The sequence below is a fragment of the Brachionichthys hirsutus genome, unplaced genomic scaffold, assembly GCF_040956055.1.
Source record: "Brachionichthys hirsutus isolate HB-005 unplaced genomic scaffold, CSIRO-AGI_Bhir_v1 contig_1476, whole genome shotgun sequence".
Lineage (NCBI taxonomy): Eukaryota > Metazoa > Chordata > Actinopteri > Lophiiformes > Brachionichthyidae > Brachionichthys > Brachionichthys hirsutus.
In genome coordinates, this window is record NW_027180375.1 from 205,463 (window position 1) to 227,003 (window position 21,541).

At 42.2% G+C, this 21,541-nt stretch overlaps 6 protein-coding genes across 6 annotated transcripts; all 6 read right to left on the bottom strand.

The window, feature by feature from the left end:
- Nucleotides 1–15: 15 nt before the first annotated feature.
- On the bottom strand, nucleotides 16–2,989 carry LOC137914250 (protocadherin alpha-8-like). The gene is made up of 2 exons (XM_068757852.1): nucleotides 623–2,989; nucleotides 16–36 (listed from the first exon to the last, which is right to left on the bottom strand). The coding sequence occupies exons 1-2, from the start codon at nucleotides 2,975–2,977 to the stop codon at nucleotides 16–18; spliced, it is 2,376 nt and encodes a 791-aa protein (XP_068613953.1). The 5' UTR covers nucleotides 2,978–2,989.
- Nucleotides 2,990–4,358: 1,369 nt separating this feature from the next.
- On the bottom strand, nucleotides 4,359–6,695 carry LOC137914251 (protocadherin alpha-3-like). Its single transcript, XM_068757853.1, has one exon. The coding sequence runs from the start codon at nucleotides 6,693–6,695 to the stop codon at nucleotides 4,359–4,361; it is 2,337 nt and encodes a 778-aa protein (XP_068613954.1).
- Nucleotides 6,696–7,386: 691 nt separating this feature from the next.
- Nucleotides 7,387–9,815, bottom strand: LOC137914252 (protocadherin alpha-8-like). The gene is made up of 2 exons (XM_068757854.1): nucleotides 7,461–9,815; nucleotides 7,387–7,398 (listed from the first exon to the last, which is right to left on the bottom strand). Exons 1-2 carry the CDS (start codon nucleotides 9,813–9,815, stop codon nucleotides 7,387–7,389), a joined length of 2,367 nt encoding a protein of 788 aa, XP_068613955.1.
- A 1,023-nt stretch (nucleotides 9,816–10,838) lies between these two features.
- Nucleotides 10,839–13,127, bottom strand: LOC137914253 (protocadherin alpha-8-like). Its single transcript, XM_068757855.1, has one exon. The coding sequence runs from the start codon at nucleotides 13,125–13,127 to the stop codon at nucleotides 10,839–10,841; it is 2,289 nt and encodes a 762-aa protein (XP_068613956.1).
- Nucleotides 13,128–14,604: 1,477 nt separating this feature from the next.
- Nucleotides 14,605–17,305, bottom strand: LOC137914254 (protocadherin alpha-3-like). Its single transcript, XM_068757856.1, has 2 exons — nucleotides 14,957–17,305; nucleotides 14,605–14,709 (listed from the first exon to the last, which is right to left on the bottom strand). The coding sequence occupies exons 1-2, from the start codon at nucleotides 17,303–17,305 to the stop codon at nucleotides 14,605–14,607; spliced, it is 2,454 nt and encodes an 817-aa protein (XP_068613957.1).
- Nucleotides 17,306–18,440: 1,135 nt separating this feature from the next.
- On the bottom strand, nucleotides 18,441–20,816 carry LOC137914255 (protocadherin gamma-A5-like). The gene has a single exon (XM_068757857.1). It carries the CDS (start codon nucleotides 20,814–20,816, stop codon nucleotides 18,441–18,443), a length of 2,376 nt encoding a protein of 791 aa, XP_068613958.1.
- Between the last annotated feature and the right edge of the window lie 725 nt (nucleotides 20,817–21,541).

Genomic DNA, 21,541 nt, shown 5'->3' on the forward strand with positions numbered 1-21,541 from the left:
CTGTGTGCGTGTTCGTCAGCCGAATGAAAGTCCGATCTGTGCGAGGGTTGGAATAAACGAGAAAAGCTCTGAAATAATTACGCACTGGGTGGGAGGTCTGTCCTCTCCTATTACATCTGTCTCACAAACCTTTGTTTAGTGGAAAGATGTGCTTTCTGGTCGTTTGCTGCCACCATGCGATTCATACAGATTTATATCAACTCAAAACTGTAGATTGCATGCCGATGCACACGAAAATTAGATTTCCTGGTTATGTGCCATGAAGTTAAATATAATTTCATTTTAAAAGGGAAAAATAGGAAAATATACTTATTGTCTTAACTTTGTATTTGAATCAACAACACATGATATATTAAATATGTTCACCACGAAACCCGAATGGAAATAATTATTTCAATAATTAGTTATTTTTTGACCAACATTTGATGGATTGAGATTTACTTTAAGGCAGAGGCCTCACGAAGACATAGCAGAAATACAAATAACTAAAATTAAGTTATATATAGCATAAAAGGTTGATTTTTTTTATTCACAGCCAAGTAATTACTGTCAGTAATTCTCACTCGTTTATGATTTGATGATTAATGTGTGCAAAATCATTTAATATATTTAAACTTCTTACCTCCTCAGTAGTACACCTCCTGTCAGGGAGCACCAGAGTGTTAGCCTGGCTGCCCGGTACAATAGTAGATCCAACACTCATCCTGGGTCCAACTAACATGTAGCGTTTGTCTCCAGATCTGTACTGGATGCTGTGACACATTGTCCCATCATAATTCGTCTCTGGGAGATATTTAGAAGTATAGTCGGTGCTTTTTGAACACTGCATTGCAATCAGCACGATGATACTGATGAGAAAAAGAACTGAAACTGAGCCCAAAGTTATCATCAGATAAAGAGTCACATTATTCTCCTCCTCATCCGTTGCAGAACTTTGAACATCAGAAGCAGCAAAAGCCTCTTTGGGCTCCACAACTTTGACAATCACAGTAGCTGTTGCTGAGAGGGAAACGTTCCCATTGTCTTTCACCAGTATGACCAGTTTGTGCTCGGCCTCGTCTGTCTCTGTGAATGAGCGAAGTGTTCTGATCCGTCCTGTATAGCGGTCCAGACCAAAGAGACTGTGGTCAGAGACCTCCTGCAGTGAAAACAGCAACCAGCCGTTATATCCTATATCAGCGTCGTAGGCTCTGACTTTAGTCACCAAGTGTCCTGCGTTCACGTTGCGGGGAATCTCCTCCACACCTTCAGCAGAACCGTTGGAGCTGACTGGATACAGGATGACTGGAGCGTTGTCGTTCTGATCCAGAATGAACACGTTCACTGTGACGTTGCTGCTCAGTGACGGAGTTCCAGAATCCGTGGCAACAACTTGGAACTGGAACGTTTTCAGGGTCTCAAAGTCAAAACTTTTTAGAGCAGTGATTTGTCCATTATCAGAATTTATATTTAGGAAAGACTTTACGTCATTTTGACTCCCTTCTCTCATGATTTGATACGAAATAGCTGCATTGTCATTCAGATCTTTATCCGTTGCACTTACAGAGAATATTGAAGCTCCAGCAACGTTATTTTCGACCAGATAAAACTGTACTGGACTTTGGGAGAATTGTGGTCTGTTGTCATTTACATCTGATATCTGAATATTGAGAGTTTTAAAAGTAGATAACGGAGGTTCACCACAATCAGTGGCTTTTATGATTATTTCATAATGTGACACCTTTTCTCGATCCAAACGGTCCTTGGTAACAACCGAATATGCATGTTCCTTATAGGATGCCTTTAACACAAAAGGAACATCATTTGTAATCTGCGAAATTATTTTTCCATTCAAACCAGCGTCTTTGTCTCTCACACTGATAAGTGAAATAATAGTTCCAGGCTTCACGTCTTCAGAAACTGTGTTTGACAGTGACGTTACTTCTATTTCTGGTGGATTATCATTGACGTCTATTATCTTGATAATGACTCTACATTCACCTGTCAGTGGAGGCGTTCCTTTATCTGATGCCTCAATATCCAATTCGTACACGTTGCTGTCTTCGTTATCTAAGATTCCTTTAATTCCAATCTCTCCAGTTAATTTGTCCAAATGAAAAACATCATAGACTTTTTTATTGAGAGTTTTACCAAAACTATATTCAATATCTCTGTTCGGTCCTTCATCCGGATCAGTAGCATTCATTCTAAACACTGAAGTTCCGACCGGAACATTTTCTTGTATTGAAATTCGATACATTTCCTGTCCAAACATTGGTCTGTTGTCGTTACTGTCGAGAACAACAACAGAAACATTTAATGTTCCTGATCTCGGAGGTTTTCCTCCATCCACTGCTGTCACCAGCAGCGTGTGTTTGCTCCTTTGTTCTCTGTCTAACGATTTTTTCAGCACTAAGAATGGTATTTTACCAGAATCACCTTGACGAATATTTACTTCGAAATGATCGTTAGATGACAACGTGTAAGTGCGAATAGAATTAACTCCCGCATCTGGATCACGTGCGGTGTGCAGCTGAAATCTCTTTCCCGGTAAAGTATGCTCGGCTATTTCAAATATCTGCTCTCGTTCAGGGAAAACAGGAGAGTGGTCATTTACGTCAGTAATTTCTACCATTACGTAGTGTATTTCCAAAGGGTTTTCAATGAGGACTTTTAGCTCCATGAGACAAGCGCCGCTGCCTCGGCAGAGCTCCTCTCTGTCGATATGCTGATGGACGAACAACGCCCCGTTATTCTGATTTACTTCAAAAATAGCCTCCTTGCTTCCAGCTACAACCCGTAACCGTCGATCGGCCAAAGAGGCGACATCGAGGCCAAGATCCTTCGCAACATTTCCAACAGCAGCTCCCACTTCCACCTCCTCTGGAATAGAGTACCTGATCTGAGCCAAAGTCTGTTTTCCGACAAGCAGCAGGAGAGCCAAATGAAAAGAAATCCAGGAGCAGTCTCTCCTTCGCGTTTTAGAATCAGTCCCCATCGTGATCCGACAGCACACAAAGCGTCTGTTGATCGGAAATCGTTTAATCCAAAGCGTCAGAGCAAAACATATTCCCGGAAAGCCCACGACATTCACACCGTCGCTGGTGTGTTCGATGCAAGTGTTGTTACTGATGAACAAAAGGATCGCGAGGGGAGGATCAGACTAAGCTTTTGGTTTTTCCAATGTAATGGCGACACACAGAGGTTATTATTTTAAAATATTTCCACAGGCTTCAGAAGAAAAGTGCGGTCTCCTCTCTGCGGCTCCCTCGCTCATTCTCACTAATTACTAATGAACGTGATAATGGTCATTTATTATCGAGTTGCGGCAGGACGACGTCTCACAATTTATCACAGTGGACATCTGATCACTTGACAGCCTTTCTGTTGAACACCGATAGTCTTAGAGACCTCCGTATACTTGAACAGTTTGAGAGAAACATGGGGTGCAAAAATTGAAAAAGCAGGCTTCCGACCAATGTTCCCTTCCCTCTAATTATTCATGCGTCTGCGCAAACACACAAACTCCCTGAGCAGCCCCTTGGACAACTTTGAGCAACATCCTAATAATACATTTTATTTTAAACGCACTTTACATATGAAAGCAAATCTCAGAAGTGCACAATAATATAAACATAAATAACATAAAAACAAGAGATAAAAATCAACAAATAAAACATAAAATGAACAAGCCTCGGATGCACTGTGGTCCCGCGAGAGTCCTGGAAAGCCGTTTAAAATTGCGTCTATTAAATGCGTAAAAACATGTGAATCTCATCATTAGCTGGAGCAGCCTGTCACCGGTCACTCACTGACTCACAGTGGAAAATAGCACGGAATTAATTTTTACGTGTTTATGTTATTTTAAATTTAGGTTGGATTTTTTTTTTGTGCGCAACGTATATTTTCGCTGCGCGAAGACCGTATCAGCTGTGCGTATCGCACTTTAGAGGGAACGTTGCTTCCGACAAGTCCTCGATTAGTTTCGAAACAGAAGAAATGTTTTGTGGGGAAAAATAGAGTTTCTAACATTTAACTGACATCGCTATCAGAGTCAAAGGCTGTTATTAAAGAAATGATTAACTATTTCATGTTAAAATGAACGCGCGTTTGTCGTGTGTGCGTGCGTGTGCGTGCTGGGGGGTGACTGCGCACAAACTAAATGACTGCATCCTTAATTTTCTTTATACATTTACACATATGTGTGAGGACTGTGTGCTTAGATTTAAAATGATGATCGACTCTGTTCAAATCCTTATAATCTTGTGACAAATATTTCATAAAAAACATTTAATGGTTGAGAAACACAAGAAGACAAAAAACGCTACATATATAGTAAATAACTCTTTGCTTAATTATGTTGTGTAAAACTTTGTTTTTCATCTTACCTCTCCAGATGCCGTCCTCCTGTCAGGGAGCACCAGCGTGTTAGCCTGGCTGCCCGGTACAATAGTAGATCCAACACTCATCCTGGGTCCAACTAACATGTAGCGTTTGTCTCCAGATCTGTACTGGATGCTGTGACACATTGTCCCATCATAATTAGTCTCTGGGAGATATTTAGAAGTATAGTCGGTGCTTTTTGAACACTGCATTGCAATCAGCACGATGATACTGATGAGAAAAAGAACTGAAACTGAGCCCAAAGTTATCATCAGATAAAGAGTCACATTATTCTCCTCCTCATCCGTTGCAGAACTTTGAACATCAGAAACAGCAAAAGCTTCTTTGGGCTCCACAACTTTGACAATCACAGTAGCTGTTGCTGAGAGGGAAACGTTCCCATTGTCTTTCACCAGTATGACCAGTTTGTGCTCGGCCTCGTCTGTCTCTGTGAATGAGCGAAGTGTTCTGATCCGTCCTGTATAGCGGTCCAGACCAAAGAGACTGTGGTCAGAGACCTCCTGCAGTGAAAACAGCAACCAGCCGTTATATCCTATATCAGCGTCATAGGCTCTGACTTTAGTCACCAAGTGTCCTGCGTTCACGTTGCGGGGAATCTCCTCCACACCTTCAGCAGAACCGTTGGAGCTGACTGGATACAGGATGACTGGAGCGTTGTCGTTCTGATCCAGAATGAACACGTTCACTGTGACGTTGCTGCTCAGTGACGGAGTTCCAGAATCCGTGGCGACAACTTGGAACTGGAACGTTTTCAGGGTCTCAAAGTCAAAACGTTTTAGCGCGGATATTTGCCCGTTTTCAGAATGAATATTTAAAAAGGATTTCATCTCATTGTGGCCACCGTCTCCTCTAAATATTCGATATGATACTACAGCATTGTCGTTTATGTCTTTATCAAACGCCGTTACAGAAAATATTGTCTCGCCCGGAGGATTGTTTTCTGACATATATAGGTCCAGTGGATTGTGTCGGAATTCTGGCCTGTTATCATTAACGTCTGACACCTGAAGACTCAGCGCTTTCGATGTGGATAATGGCGGCACGCCATGATCTGTCGCTGTTATTGAAATGTCATAATGTGACACACTTTCCCTGTCCAAATTTCCTTTTGTCACTAATGAGTACATATTTTCCTTAAACGACGGTTTTAATTCGAAAGGTGTATTCTCAGTCAAACTGCATCGGATTTTCCCATTCAGGCCGGAGTCCTTATCTGTTACGCTAACAAGAGCAATGACAGTCCCGCGTTTTGAATCCTCCGGGACCGTGCTGGAAATTGACGTCACATCTATTTCTGGCTCATTGTCGTTGACGTCTTGGATTTTTATAATGACTCTACAATCCGTTGTCATCGGAGGCTGGCCCCTGTCAGTGGCTTGAACGTCTAACTTGAACACATCAGCTGTTTCATAGTCGACGGTTCCTTTTACTCGAATTTCGCCCGTATTTGTATCAAGACTAAATAGTTGCAACATTTTCGAATTTACATCGCCACCGAACACGTATTCGACATCCCCGTTGATTCCCTCGTCTAGATCCGTCGCATGGACTTTAATTAAAACTGTGTCTAAAGCAGCGTTTTCCTGTAGGATCACAGAATAGACCTCTTTTAAAAAAATCGGTCTGTTATCATTAATATCCAGAACCTTTATAGTAATATTAAGATTTGTTGACTTTAGCGGTGCGCCTCCATCCATAGCAGATAAAATCAAGCTGTGGTTTGTTTTCTGCTCTCTGTCCAAAAGCCTCTGCAACACTAAAAAAGGAATTTTATCCTCACCCCTATCCCGAATTTCAAGATTAAATATTTCGTTTTGACTGAGTTTATATCGCTGAACGGAATTCAGCCCAACGTCGGGATCACGCGCGCCCGGTAACTGAAATCGAGCTCCCGGTAAAGTAGATTCTGCTATTTCTATTACCTTCTCCGCCTCGACAAATGTCGGTGCATGATCGTTCGCGTCCGTTATCTCCACCGTGACATAGTGGACTTCAAGCGGATTTTCCACAACAATTTTTAGATCTAATAAACAAGCAGCATTTGCGTCACACAGCGTTTCTCTGTCGATGTTCTTATGGACAAACAAAACGCCATTGTTCGGGTTTACCTCAAACAGCGCGTCCCGTTCTCCGGACACAATACGAAATCGCCTGCTCCTCAATGCACTGACATCAAGACCCAAGTCCTTGGCAACATCACCAATTATAGTTCCAACTTTAACTTCCTCCCGAGTGGAATATTTAATTTGCGCTAAAACCGGCTCACCGACAAAAAGCAGCAAGGAGAAAATCAGAGGAGGCATCAGAGACATCCTTCTGCCTCGTGTGTCCTTTGTCCTCGTTGGTGTACTCATTTGAAATATAATCCACGCATATCTTCGATTTAAAACACCACAAACTGTCGTGAAATTAAAAGTCGCGTAATCAAGTTCACGCAGAAAAGGTGCAAATCAAGACTCGGAGCGATGTCTTTCCTTGCGGTCAGGCTGAACACATGCAGATTTGAAAGAGGCAGCGCCTATAATGTTGGTTGAAGCATTAGCCGTTCTCCTGTGTAACACTGGCACCTCGTGGATCATTCGATGTTATTTAATCTAAAAAATGAAAACGTATTAAACGTGAATCAATTCAAAAAGGGCACATCCGACTGGAAATTTAGACGGGCTGAATTTAAGTATGCCAGCCTCTACCAACATTATAAGGCTAACAACCTGCTGCAGGTACACCACCGTAAAATAAGTCACCATGGGCAATAGATTATATAACCTGCAACATTTCACTGTCATTCATGAAAAGCACGTGTAGGAAAATTTTCAGCACCATGGGGAGAGCAAAGAAAGGCACAGATGGGCGTCTTTGACTGTAATGATCAAAGTATCTTATCTAGATTCGTTTAAATAAATGCAAATGTTCTGAACAGTATGAGCATGAATTAGACTTTAATTTGCACGTCAATGACTCGGTTGAAAAAGAGCAGAGAATGAGTTTTAGTAAATTATCACCTTACCTAATTTTCTACACGAACAGATAAGCCACATAGGCAAGGTTATTTAACAAACATTATATATCATGCTTACCTCTCCAGATGCGCCTCTCCTGTCAGGGAGCACCAGAGTGTTAGCCTGGCTGCCCGGTACAATCGTAGATCCAACACTCATCCTGGGTCCAACTAACATGTAGCGTTTGTCTCCAGATCTGTACTGGATGCTGTGACACATTGTCCCATCATAATTAGTCTCTGGGAGATATTTAGAAGTATAGTCGGTGCTTTTTGAACACTGCATTGCAATCAGCACGATGATACTGATGAGAAAAAGAACTGAAACTGAGCCCAAAGTTATCATCAGATAAAGAGTCACATTATTCTCCTCCTCATCCGTTGCAGAACTTTGAACATCAGAAGCAGCAAAAGCCTCTTTGGGCTCCACCACTTTGACAATCACAGTAGCTGTTGCTGAGAGGGAAACGTTCCCATTGTCTTTCACCAGTATGAACAGTTTGTGCTCGGCCTCGTCTGTCTCTGTGAATGAGCGCAGTGTTCTGATCCGTCCTGTATAGCGGTCCAGACCAAAGAGACTGTGGTCAGAGACCTCCTGCAGTGAAAACAGCAACCAGCCGTTATATCCTATATCAGCGTCGTAGGCTCTGACTTTAGTCACCAAGTGTCCTGCGTTCACGTTGCGGGGAATCTCCTCCACACCTTCAGCAGAACCGTTGGAGCTGACTGGATACAGGATGACTGGAGCGTTGTCGTTCTGATCCAGAATGAACACGTTCACTGTGACGTTGCTGCTCAGTGACGGAGTTCCAGAATCCGTGGCGACAACTTGGAACCGGAACGTTTTCAGGGTCTCAAAGTCAAAACTTTTTAGAGCAGTGATTTGTCCATTATCAGAATTTATATTTAGGAAAGATTTTACATCATTTTGACTCCCTTCTCTCATGATTTGATACGAAATAGCTGCATTGTCATTCAGATCTTTATCCGTTGCACTTACAGAGAATATTGAAGCTCCAGGAATGTTATTTTCGACCAGATAAAACTGTACTGGACTTTGGGAGAATTGTGGTCTGTTGTCGTTTACATCTGATATCTGAATATTGACAGTTTTAAAAGTAGATAACGGAGGTTCACCACAATCAGTGGCTTTTATGGTTACTTCATAATGTGACACCTTCTCTCGATCCAAATGTTCCTTAGTAACTACTGAATAAATGTTCTCCTTATAAGAAGGCTTTAATTCAAAAGGTAAGTCTGATGTTAAGCTTGAAATTATTTTCCCATTCAAACCAGCGTCTTTGTCTCTCACACTGATAAGTGAAATAATAGTTCCAGGCTTCACGTCTTCAGAAACTGTGTTTGACAGTGACGTTACTTCTATTTCTGGTGGATTATCATTGACGTCTATTATCTTGATGATGACTCTACACTCACCTGTCAGTGGAGGCGTTCCTTTATCTGATGCCTCTACATCCAGTTTATAAATGTTGTTTTCTTCATAATCCACTGATCCTTTTACTCTGATCTCTCCAGTTAATTTATCTAATACAAAAACATCATAAACATTTTTCTTCAGAGTCTTACTAAAACTATATTCAATATCTCTGTTCGGACCTTCATCAGGATCAGTAGCATTCATTCTAAACACTGAAGTTCCAACCAGAACATTTTCTTGGATTGAAATTTGATACATTTCCTGTCCAAACATTGGTCTGTTGTCGTTACTGTCGAGAACAACAACAGAAACATTTAATGTTCCTGATCTCTGAGGTTTTCCTCCATCCACTGCTGTCACCAGCAGCGTGTGTTTGATCCTTTGTTCTCTATCTAACGATTTTTTCAGCACTAAGAATGGTATTTTTTCTTCATCACTTTGACGGATATCTATTTCAAAATGATCGTTAGAAGACAGTGTGTAACTGCGAATAGAATTAATGCCCGCATCTGGATCACGTGCGGTGAGCAGCTGAAATCTATTTCCTGGTAACGTTTGTTCACCGATTTCAAATGCCTGTTCTTTTTCAGGAAAACAAGGCGAATTATCATTTACGTCCGTAATTTCCACAGCTACATAATGTATTTCCAAAGGGTTTTCGACGATGACTTTTAGCTCCACGAGGCAGACACCGCGGCCCTGACAGAGCTCCTCTCTATCGGTTTTCTTTCGGACGTATAGAAACCCATTGTCCGGATTTACCTCGAAAAACGTCTCCTTGGATTCAGAAACAACGCGGAATCTTCGCTCAAGCAAAGAGGTGACGTCGAGTCCAAGATCCTTCGCAGCATTTCCAACAAGAGTTCCTTCTTTTACCTCTTCAGGAATCGTGTATCTTATTTCTGCCGATGCCCGCTTTCCGAAAAACAGCAGTAGCGCCAACTGAGCAGCAAAACGAGAGAATGCCGTTACTCGAATTTTCCTTTCAATCCACATCGTTATTCAACACGACTGTAAAACCCGTCTATGTTGTGAAATGTCCAAAATAAGCCGTTATGTATCACAAATCTACAAATAATACACCACGATCCCATCGGGTGGATTCAAACCCTCCTCTCTGCTTTTTTTTCAGGGGGCAAACAAAAGCTGAGTGAGAGGAGGGACAAAGATTCAGTGGTTTACATAATGTAATACTGACACCCAGAGGTTTCTACCAAAGGACAAAGCGCTGAATATTTCAATTGCAGCCCGACAGCGTCGTCGTAAAATGTTCCGGTTGCCAAGAAAATTATCCTCAGCGTGTATTAGTTTATGTTTAAAATGGTTCCTTTCTTTATGGGTCCTGGGGGCGAAATCATTTGCGTTTCAGCACCATGGATAGGGATCCTAACCAGACGTCTGCCAGTACTTATCGACAAGAAAACAATTCATCCCGTGTTCACTTCTCATTCAAGCAGAAGGGAGAGGCCAGCATATAACCGCATTCTCAACAACTAATACAAATGGTTTTGTTGTGTTTTTTTATTTTTATTTTATTAACGAAACCTTTACCCAAACTTCGATATGTGACGACCTTGGAATGAGAGCGGAACTAAAACATCTTGCACACTCGGTGAGAAAATATAAAGTGTGGTGTTTGAAATGTGATACTGAAAACGAATTATTGCACCTATAATTTAGGTATGTTGTGTTCTTCAGCGCGCAAACAGCAAAGAAGATTTTCCATTAAAAACGAGCAATGAAATTGCACTTTTCTTTGGTCACAATGAAATATATACTGGTCCAATGGAAACAATAATTACTGTTGCTGGAAAAAAATCACTTGTAAATAAGTTATACTGAAACATAAAAAATCTATATTCGACTGCATGTGACCGAGTTTAACTCAACATTTCGACCGTGTTTTGTGTATTTGGAAAATAAAATAATTGATAAAAAAAAAAACATATGTCATCAGTAACAACACAGCGACAGAATGGAAAGCATGCACATAATTATTTTTTTTCTTCCACATTGTTTTTAAGCTCTTACCTCTCCAGATGCGCCTCTCCTGTCAGGGAGCACCAGAGTGTTAGCCTGGCTGCCCGGTACAATAGTAGATCCAACACTCATCCTGGGTCCAACTAACATGTAACGTTTGTCTCCAGATCTGTACTGGATGCTGTGACACATTGTCCCATCATAATTAGTCTCTGGGAGATATTTAGAAGTATAGTCGGTGCTTTTTGAACACTGCATTGCAATCAGCACGATGATACTGATGAGAAAAAGAACTGAAACTGAGCCCAAAGTTATCATCAGATAAAGAGTCACATTATTCTCCTCCTCATCCGTTGCAGAACTTTGAACATCAGAAGCAGCAAAAGCCTCTTTGGGCTCCACAACTTTGACAATCACAGTAGCTGTTGCTGAGAGGGAAACGTTCCCATTGTCTTTCACCAGTATGACCAGTTTGTGCTGGGCCTCGTCTGTCTCTGTGAATGAGCGAAGTGTTCTGATCCGTCCTGTATAGCGGTCCAGACCAAAGAGACTGTGGTCAGAGACCTCCTGCAGTGAAAACAGCAACCAGCCGTTATATCCTATATCAGCGTCGTAGGCTCTGACTTTAGTCACCAAGTGTCCTGCGTTCACGTTGCGGGGAATCTCCTCCACACCTTCAGCAGAACCGTTGGAGCTGACTGGATACAGGATGACTGGAGCGTTGTCGTTCTGATCCAGAATGAACACGTTCACTGTGACGTTGCTGCTCAGTGACGGAGTTCCAGAATCCGTGGCGACAACTTGGAACTGGAACGTTTTCAGGGTCTCAAAGTCAAAACTTTTTAACGCAGATATTTCACCAGTTTCTGGGTTAATATTCATGAATATCGCTGTCTGTCCTTTAATACCGTATGTTAAATCTGCGTTTTCATTTGAATCGTTATCCGAGGCAGTGACTGAAATTATGTTTTGTCCAGGAACGTTATTTTCAGACAGATAAAGTTCGATTGGATTGTGCAGAAATTCTGGAACATTATCATTCACGTCTGACACATCGATGCTCAGAGTTTTGAACGAATACAACGGAATCTCTCCGCCGTCTTTAGCCGTTATTTTGATGTCGTAATGCGAAACTGATTCTCGGTCCAAACGTTTTGTCAAAACCAGCGAGTACATATTATCTTGAAATGATGCTTTTAGCTCGAATGGCACGTTGTCACTTAGACTACATGTGACTTTGCCGTTTAATCCGGCGTCAAGGTCTGTAATACTTATAAGAGAAACCACAGTTCCAATTTTTGAGTCTTCCGCTATCGTGTTCGATAGGGAAGTTACCTCGATCTGAGGTTCGTTGTCATTTTCATCCAGAACTTTGATGATCACCCTGCAGTCAGTACTCATTGGAGGCTGACCTTTGTCAGTGGCATGGACGTCCAATTTAAAAATGTCTTCTCTCTCAAAGTCAATTTTTCCTTTTACTCTAATTTCACCAGTGTTTTTATCCAAACTAAACATGTCATAAATCTGTTTGTCAAGTTGACTGCTGAAAAAATATTCAATAACTCCATTTGCACCTTCATCCGCGTCAGTTGCGTTTACTCTAATTACGCTCGTATCCTCAGCCACATTTTCATGCATTGTTGTTGAATAAACTTCTTGGCTAAATGTAGGGTGATTATCGTTAGAATCCAGAACGACAACCGTGACATTGAGCGTCCCTGACCTCCGAGGATTTCCGCCGTCGGCTGCCGTCAGAACGAGTTTATGCTCGTTGTGTGTTTCCCTATCTAAATACTTCTGCAGGACTAAGAACGGTATTTTGTCCTCTCCACTCTCTCGAATTTCGATGCTAAAATAATCGTTTGGGTTTAATTTATAGACACGTACAGCATTGACAGCAACATCTGGATCGTGCGCAGTTGGCAACTGGAAACGTTTACCAGGAACAACGGACTCGGAAATTTCGAACGTTTTTTCTTGCTCTTTAAAGCTCGGAGAATTATCATTAACATCTAGGATTTCAACTGCCACATAATGTATTTCCATGGGATTCTCCGCTACCATTTTTAGATTCACTAAACAGGGAGACGCGTTTTCGCAGAGCTCTTCTCGGTCGACGCTCCTGTGCACATACAGGACGCCATTGTTCTGATTTACTTCAAACTGAGCATCTTTGGTTCCCGAGACGATACGAAACCGCCGTCCCTCCAGTGAACTGATGTCCAATCCTAAATCCTTGGCGACGTTTCCAATGACGGATCCAACTTTTACTTCCTCTGGAACTGAATATTTTACCTGAGATGAAACCCGCTCCACAAAGCCGAGCATCACAGAAATACGAATGAACATCCACAACTGTTCTCTTCGCCTTTGTTGTCCGGCTCCCATCGTCTCAATTTAATTATTGTATCCACTCGCAAGTCCTTTTGCGAAATATGCTATTATCTAAGCCACACGATATGAAGTTGGCTCGCATTCCATGCGTTCGGTATATCGCTAAATAAAACAGAAACGCTCGTGACAGCTGAAAAAGGCGTCTTTGTTTCGACCTGAACAAATCATCACGGAAGGGCCGGGCCAACGCGCCAACGCCGGTGTCTGCTGGTCTGACACTGACACCTCGTGGACCGAACACATTTTAAAATAATATTCGAATAAAATAATTAATACCTATAAGGGTAATATTAATAATCACCGTTTTTTTATGCAGTTTGGATATAAATAATGTTTTATTTTCCTCGTGGTTCATCGTTCCTTTATTTTTCAGTTGCATGACAATTATAAGAAAATGTGCTTCGTTTACTTAAAGAGCTGCACGAACGAATAGACATGGAACATGTTAATAAGAGGATGATTCGTTTTCAGATTCCACACACTGCATATGTGGCGTTGGGCATATGGGGCTAAACGATTGTTGCCAAAGCCGACAACGCCACTTCAGGACTTTCAACCTGAAGATCTATTTAATTTGTTCCGTTGGTCCCCAACTCGCTTTAGCGGGTTTCCCCAACCACAGGTCCGCTCACACTGAAGACCAGCACGGCAGTTACTAATTCAAAACATTTATTTAAGACTCTAAAAACAAGCTTTGCGTCAAAAACACTATAAACACGCAAAAGAAAAGGAGAGACACGGCAGTGACAGTCTACGGCCAACCTGCCTTCGAGACGGGGAAAACACAAATGAGGACGCTGGAACGAGGGAGGGGAAGCACCTATATACGCCCCCCCCAATCAAGATTCAAGATTCAAGGATAATCAGTGGTAAATGGGCCACAGGTGCTCCCTCCCACACCTGCCTGCCCAATTAACTCCAATCATCCGGTTACACATACAACGGATAAAAAAAAAAAAATCTTAATATTGGGCGTAGCAAAGATAAACTGTGAAACACAGTGGTGGCATAAGAAGAAGCATTACCAACGAATGACTCCATTAAATCCGTCAATTACCGCAAAGCTTTAAGTGTTGCTTTATATTCGGACATAAAATTCAGCGCATTAGAGCAAATCATGACGTCCAGTGCAATGGAGAGCGCAATTGGTTTGTAAGAACATCTGTCCTTGAAGTGGCAAAAAAAAATAATCCTAAAACGAAAAAATATATAAAAAAATAAATAAATCCGAACAACAGTGTGACAAATGAGCAGCACTCCAAATCCGAGGCTTGCGTTTGGATCTAAATCAGCTTTATTGTCGCAGATATGTGTCGTAGCATGGACATGTTAATATGCAACATTTTACTATATTTAAACAGTAGTGTGCTATTGCTCTGCTTTTGAAGATAGTCGTTCGTTCGTTCAGCCTTCAGCCGTTTATCTGCAGTGACGGATCACGGGTTCGACTGGAGCCCATCCCACTAATCCCAGCATGCAGGGCCACACGAAAGGCAGACAACCATTCACGCTCACACTGTAGGAACAACTTCGGAGCGAACAATCCACCTAAAAGGCTTGTTTTAGAAGCAGGAGAACTCAGGGAGAACATACAAACTCAGCATGGAAAAGCCCCAGATTGAACCCGAACAGTGCTATCCACTGCGCCACCGTCATGCCCATGAAGGTAATCATATCAGTAAAAATCATTTTCATCTATAGACTGTCGCAAATTATGAGCAAGTGTAAGAAGTATAAATTAAAAATTAAATGTATCGGCTTACCTCTGCAGACACGCCTCTCCTGTCAGGGAGCACCAGCGTGTTAGCCTGGCTGCCCGGTACAATAGTAGATCCAACACTCATCCTGGGTCCAACTAACATGTAGCGTTTGTCTCCAGATCTGTACTGGATGCTGTGACACATTGTCCCATCATAATTAGTCTCTGGGAGATATTTAGAAGTATAGTCGGTGCTTTTTGAACACTGCATTGCAATCAGCACGATGATACTGATGAGAAAAAGAACTGAAACTGAGCCCAAAGTTATCATCAGATAAAGAGTCACATTATTCTCCTCCTCATCCGTTGCAGAACTTTGAACATCAGAAGCAGCAAAAGCTTCTTTGGGCTCCACAACTTTGACAATCACAGTAGCTGTTGCTGAGAGGGAAACGTTCCCATTGTCTTTCACCAGTATGACCAGTTTGTGCTCGGCCTCGTCTGTCTCTGTGAGTGAGCGAAGTGTTCTGATCCGTCCTGTATAGCGGTCCAGACCAAAGAGACTGTGGTCAGAGACCTCCTGCAGTGAAAACAGCAACCAGCCGTTATATCCTATATCAGCGTCGTAGGCTCTGACTTTAGTCACCAAGTGTCCTGCGTTCACGTTGCGGGGAATCTCCTCCACACCTTCAGCAGAACCGTTGGAGCTGACTGGATACAGGATGACTGGAGCGTTGTCGTTCTGATCCAGAATGAACACGTTCACTGTGACGTTGCTGCTCAGTGACGGAGTTCCAGAATCCGTGGCGACAACTTGGAACCGGAACGTTTTCAGGGTCTCAAAGTCAAAACTTTTTAGCGCAGTAATTTGCCCGGTTTCTGAATTGATGTTGAGGAATGACGTCATATCGCCTTGCGTCCCATCACCTCTCACAATGTGGTATGTTATTGCTGCATTTTGATCAAGATCACCATCAGCAGCACTTACAGAAAATATTGATGCTCCCGGGACATTATTTTCTACCAAATAAAGTTCGAATGGATACTGGCTGAAAACGGGTCTGTTGTCGTTCACATCCGACACTTTAACACTCAGGCTTTTTACAGTCGACAGCGGAGGCTCGCCACAGTCAGTGGCTGTTATTGTGATGTCATAATGAGATACACTTTCTCGGTCTAACCGTCCTTTTGTGACAAGAGAAAACATGTTTTCCTCAATAGAAGGTGTCAAATCAAATGGAACATCATTTCTGATTTTACATATAATTTTTCCATTGAGGCCCGAATCTCTATCAGTCACACTGATGAGAGAGATAACGGTACCAGGCTTGGAATCTTCTGGAATTAAGTTAGACAACGATGTAATCTCAATATCTGGTTTATTGTCATTCACGTCTTTTATATTTATCACAACTCTGCTTTCAGACGTCCATGGTAATTGTCCTTTATCGGAAGCCTGCACATTTAGTCTATAGACCTCTGTGTCCTCAAAGTCCACATTTCCTTTTACTCGAATCTCTCCGGTGACGTTGTTTAATTCAAATGTGTCGCGCACATTTTTCTTTTGTGTTTTTCCAAACGCGTATTCTACTTCGCCGTTCAGCCCTTCGTCTAAATCTGTGGCGTTTAATTGTATTACAAGAGTTCCCCTCGGTGAATTTTCATCTAACGACACAGTGTATATATCTTTACCAAACACGGGGCGATTGTCGTTTACATCCAACACAGTGATAGTTAAATTGAGGCTCGCAGATTTGGACGGGCTTCCCCCATCGAAAGCTGTAATCACTAAACGATGTTCCGCTTTTTGCTCCCTATCCAAAGGCTTTTTCAGCACGATGAATGGGATTTTCCCCTCCTCGCTATCTTTAATTTCACTGTCAAAATAATCATTGGAGCTTAATTTATACAATCGAACAGACTGCGTACCGATGTCAGGGTCCCTGGCGGCATGAATTTGGAAACGAGTACGCGGAGGAATATGCTCCGCGATTTCCAGCCGCTGCTCGCCTTCTGGGAAAGTCGGCGAATGATCGTTAACGTCCGTTATTTCAACTCCAACATAATGTATTTCCAGTGGGTTTTCTGCGACGATTTTCAGGTTTATTGAACAAACCCTGCTTCCATCACAGAGATCTTCCCGGTCGATATTTCTTGCTACTAACAGAACTCCATTGTGATTTAAGTGAAATAGATTATTATTCGGCCCCGAAACAACGCGAAATCTCCTGGATGTCAAACTACTGATATCAAGTCCTAAATCCTTGGCCACGTTTCCAACAGCGGATCCCACCTGCACCTCTTCCGGGACGGAATATTTCAGTTGAGCCAAAATATCCCGTCCAAAGCACAGCAACGAAATCGCTGCAACCCACCAGCAGTTCGCTCGGAGCCTTTGTCCTCGTTCTTCCATTGTCAAGACGGAATAAAAAAAAATATTGAAGCAAAATAGTAGTTCCAACGTTCACCGAACCAGCCCGATTAAATCCATGTGATTACTATCAAAGATAAACGCATATACACTCAAACATTAACCGATGTTTATATTATTTAATGCATAAACGGAGACTAGTCCGAAGCCAGCAATGCACCATTAGATATAGACCAGGGATGGGCAGGGTCTGTATAAAACGAATATCACAGCCCATTAGGCCATACTGACACCATGTGGCCAGTGGTTTACGGACAGATGACATATTTGCACTAAAATAATTGTTTGGCTTCCCACTGAAAAAGTAGATCCAATAATTGTGTGTTCGACTATAGCATGGAGCGTTTGTCTCCAGAGCTGTGACACAGTGTCCCATTACAATTAATCTCTGACAGATATTTAGAAGTATAGACTGTGTATGCTTTTTTGGTCACTGAATTGCAATGATTCGATTCGTAAAGGCGTTCGTACGAAATCATTTGCGTTTCAGCACCATGGATAGGGATCCTAACCAGACTTCTGCTTGTCCTGACCGACAAGAAAGCAATTCATTATGCAGAGTTCAATTCTCACTTCTCATTCAAGCAGAAGGTCGAGGCCAGCAAATAAACACATTCTCAATAACTGTAGTACAGGATTCGGTTGCTTGTGTATAAAAATATCCAGATCTTTACCCAAACGTCGGTATTTTACAACCTGGGAATGAGAGTGGTAAATCATATCGCACGCTCGGTGAGAAAAAAAATTGGTGTGCTCTTATATCTTATCCTATCTTATCTAGACTAGGATAGATAAAACCATCAGATTCTTGTAATGTGCTGACGGTCAAAATTTATGGCCGAGGTGTCTGAAACGTGTTACGAAAATCGAACTATTGCATCTCGTCAGCGCGCAAACAACACAGAAGATTTATATTAAAACTGTACTGCATCGCGAGTTCTGTCGACACAGCAAAGGAAAGTTCTACGGTGCGGTGACAGAGTTTAAATTGCCATTTCGACAGTGTTCTATATGTACTTAGAAAATCAAATAATTGATTAAAAAAACCAGCATATGTCATCAAACAACACAGCGACAGAATGGAAAGCAGATCATTGTTTTTTCTTTCACATTGTTTTCAAGCTCTTACCTCTCCAGATGTCTCTCTCCTGTCAGGGAGCACCAGAGTGTTAGCCTGGCTGCCCGGTACAATAGTAGATCCAACACTCATCCTGGGTCCAACTAACATGTAGCGTTTGTCTCCAGATCTGTACTGGATGCTGTGACACATTGTCCCATCATAATTAGTCTCTGGGAGATATTTAGAAGTATAGTCAGTGCTTTTTGAACACTGCATTGCAATCAGCACGATGATACTGATGAGAAAAAGAACTGAAACTGAGCCCAAAGTTATCATCAGATAAAGAGTCACATTATTCTCCTCCTCATCCGTTGCAGAACTTTGAACATCAGAAGCAGCAAAAGCCTCTTTGGGCTCCACAACTTTGACAATCACAGTAGCTGTTGCTGAGAGGGAAACGTTCCCATTGTCTTTCACCAGTATGACCAGTTTGTGCTCGGCCTCGTCTGTCTCTGTGAATGAGCGAAGTGTTCTGATCCGTCCTGTATAGCGGTCCAAACCAAAGAGACTGTGGTCAGAGACCTCCTGCAGTGAAAACAGCAACCAGCCGTTATATCCTATATCAGCGTCGTAGGCTCTGACTTTAGTCACCAAGTGTCCTGCGTTCACGTTGCGGGGAATCTCCTCCACACCTTCAGCAGAACCGTTGGAGCTGACTGGATACAGGATGACTGGAGCGTTGTCGTTCTGATCCAGAATGAACACGTTCACTGTGACGTTGCTGCTCAGTGACGGAGTTCCAGAATCCGTGGCGACAACTTGGAACTGGAACGTTTTCAGGGTCTCAAAGTCAAAACTTTTCAGTGCGTAAATGGCGCCGTTGTCTTCATTTATGTTTAGAAATGAGGTTGCAGTTGGAGCAGGACTCCGGTTAAATGAATATGTCACTGCTGCATTTTCAGGTCCATCATCATCTGCTGCACTCACGGAAAACACCGACATTCCAGCTTTGTTGTTTTCAGTCACATAAAAGGTGTATGGGCTTTCAGTGAATCGTGGACTATTATCATTAACATCTAGCACCTCCACCTGTATCACCTTCGTGGATGAGAGGGCGGGGTTCCCTAAATCCTTAGCCGTTACTAAAATATCATACGTCTGTGCAATTTCCTTATCTAAGTTACTCGTGGTGACCAAGGAGTAGGACTGTCCGTCAGGAGATGCCTTTAAGTCAAAAGGTAGCTGACCGGGCACACTACACACCACCTGTCCGTTAACACCCGAGTCAAGGTCCGTCACGCCCATCAGCGCCACCACTGTGCCAGGAGCTGCGTCCTCTGGAATGCGACTGGAAAGCGATGTGATGTCAATTTCGGGCGAGTTGTCGTTCACGTCTTCCACGCGAACAACCACGTTGCAGTGCGTAGAAAGAGACACGACGCCTTGGTCCGCAGCCAATACTTTCATCTCGTATACCTGCTTTTCCTCGTAATCCAGGCCTTCCTTCACCGTTAGTTGGCCCGTTTTACTGTCCAAATCAAAAGGCTGTGATCGAAGTCCTCTGATTTTACCCCGTAATGAATATTCTATGTTGCTATTTACACCCTCATCCGGGTCAGATGCTGTGACCGTCAGCAGAAGCGTCCCAGCAGGTGTGTTTTCCTTTATTGTTGCGGTGTATTTCTGTTTATCACACGCTGGCGGGTTGTCATTGACGTCAGATAGATTAACGGTGATGTTAATAGTGCCTGATTTTGATGGCTTTCCTCCATCTGTGGCTGTTAATAATAAATAGTGTTGAGCGATTTGTTCTCTATCTAACGCTCGCTGTAAAATTAGGAATGGAACTTTTCCATCATCCCCAAATTCTTCTGTTTCCAGGCGGAAATACTGATTATGGTTTAGTTTATATGATTGTAATGAATTTAATGCAACGTCCAAATCATGCGCGCCTTCAATTTGAAATCGAGATCCGACTATGGCGGACTCCAGCACCTCTAATGTGCAGTTTTCTTCAGGAAATTTTGGCAGATTGTCGTTTACATCAAGGATCTCAACTATAACTTGATGCATCTCCAGAGGATTTTCCACAACGGCTTTTAGATTTGTGACGCATGGAATAGTTTTTCCACACAACTCCTCCCTGTCTACTCTAAGATTCACGAACAAAACTCCATCTCTTTGGTTTACCTTAAACAGATCGTGCTTTGTTCCGGATACAACGCGAAGATTCCTGTCCGCCAATCTTCCAAGATCTAATCCAAGGTCTTTCGCAACATTTCCAACCACCGACCCCAGTTTTAACTCCTCCTGGGTGGAATATCGTATTTGAGCAGTTATTCCTTCAAAATGAGACAGAAACGGCAGTCCAAGACAATAATAAATCCACACAGCCTGAGCCAGCCATTGTCCCGCGGTGTCCGTTAACGCCATTGTGTGCGAGAATCCTTCAAAAATCCGTCAATAAAATGATCCTCTCATTCGATATTTTCTCGAACGGATGTTAAACGATAAATAAATTCGGTAACCCTTTTTTTTCTGACCGAAGAATGAAGGCTGTTCAGTCCGTATATGAACGCCTCTCTTTGAGTTATAACTGAATGCACATGCACCCTGCATGCGTGACCAACAGTCTAACAGCACCACCAGTCGTTGAGGACGGCGCTGTGCCGTCAAGACGCGCTTTCCTATATTTTGTGTGTGATTTAGCAATAATATATTTTTCGCCATGAGATGCAGCATCCCTTTATTTTATTTTAGAAATTAAATTCTAGTTGGAATTGTTTTTTACATTTATTTCATTGATGGTCCGACAGCAAAACAAAACAAAACAATAAAAGCAACAACAAAAACAACAACAACGATACTTAAGAAACTTCAGCATCTTGATTGACCTGTGGGCAAAATGATATTAACGGAAGAGCAAAATAAAAATCGAAATTAATTCCTGAGTTATGTTCGCAAATAATTGCAATTAATTCATTCAAGATATCGAAAAAATCTAACGATCCCGAGATTGTCATGGTGGTAAAGGAAACGAAGATAAAACCAGATGTTGTTGGTAACTTGAAGTTATTAATTACCACGAGTCTATTACCGCGAGGAATAAACAGAACAAAACTGAGAGGACTCGCTCAAATGTGATGACAGCAAACTAA

Coding starts and splice junctions, on each gene's coding strand:
- LOC137914254 (XM_068757856.1), bottom strand. CDS start 17,305: ATGGAAGAACGAGGACAAAGGCTCCGAGCGAACTGCTGGTGGGTTGCA. Junction 14,710..14,956: donor GGAGAGGCGTGTCTGCAGAG/GTAAGCCGATAC, acceptor TTGTTCCTACAG/TGTGAGCGTGAATGGTTGTC.
- LOC137914252 (XM_068757854.1), bottom strand. CDS start 9,815: ATGTGGATTGAAAGGAAAATTCGAGTAACGGCATTCTCTCGTTTTGCT.
- LOC137914253 (XM_068757855.1), bottom strand. CDS start 13,127: ATGCTCGGCTTTGTGGAGCGGGTTTCATCTCAGGTAAAATATTCAGTT.
- LOC137914250 (XM_068757852.1), bottom strand. CDS start 2,977: ATGGGGACTGATTCTAAAACGCGAAGGAGAGACTGCTCCTGGATTTCT. Junction 37..622: donor GGAGGTGTACTACTGAGGAG/GTAAGAAGTTTA, acceptor ACCCTCGCACAG/ATCGGACTTTCATTCGGCTG.
- LOC137914255 (XM_068757857.1), bottom strand. CDS start 20,816: ATGGCGTTAACGGACACCGCGGGACAATGGCTGGCTCAGGCTGTGTGG.
- LOC137914251 (XM_068757853.1), bottom strand. CDS start 6,695: ATGTCTCTGATGCCTCCTCTGATTTTCTCCTTGCTGCTTTTTGTCGGT.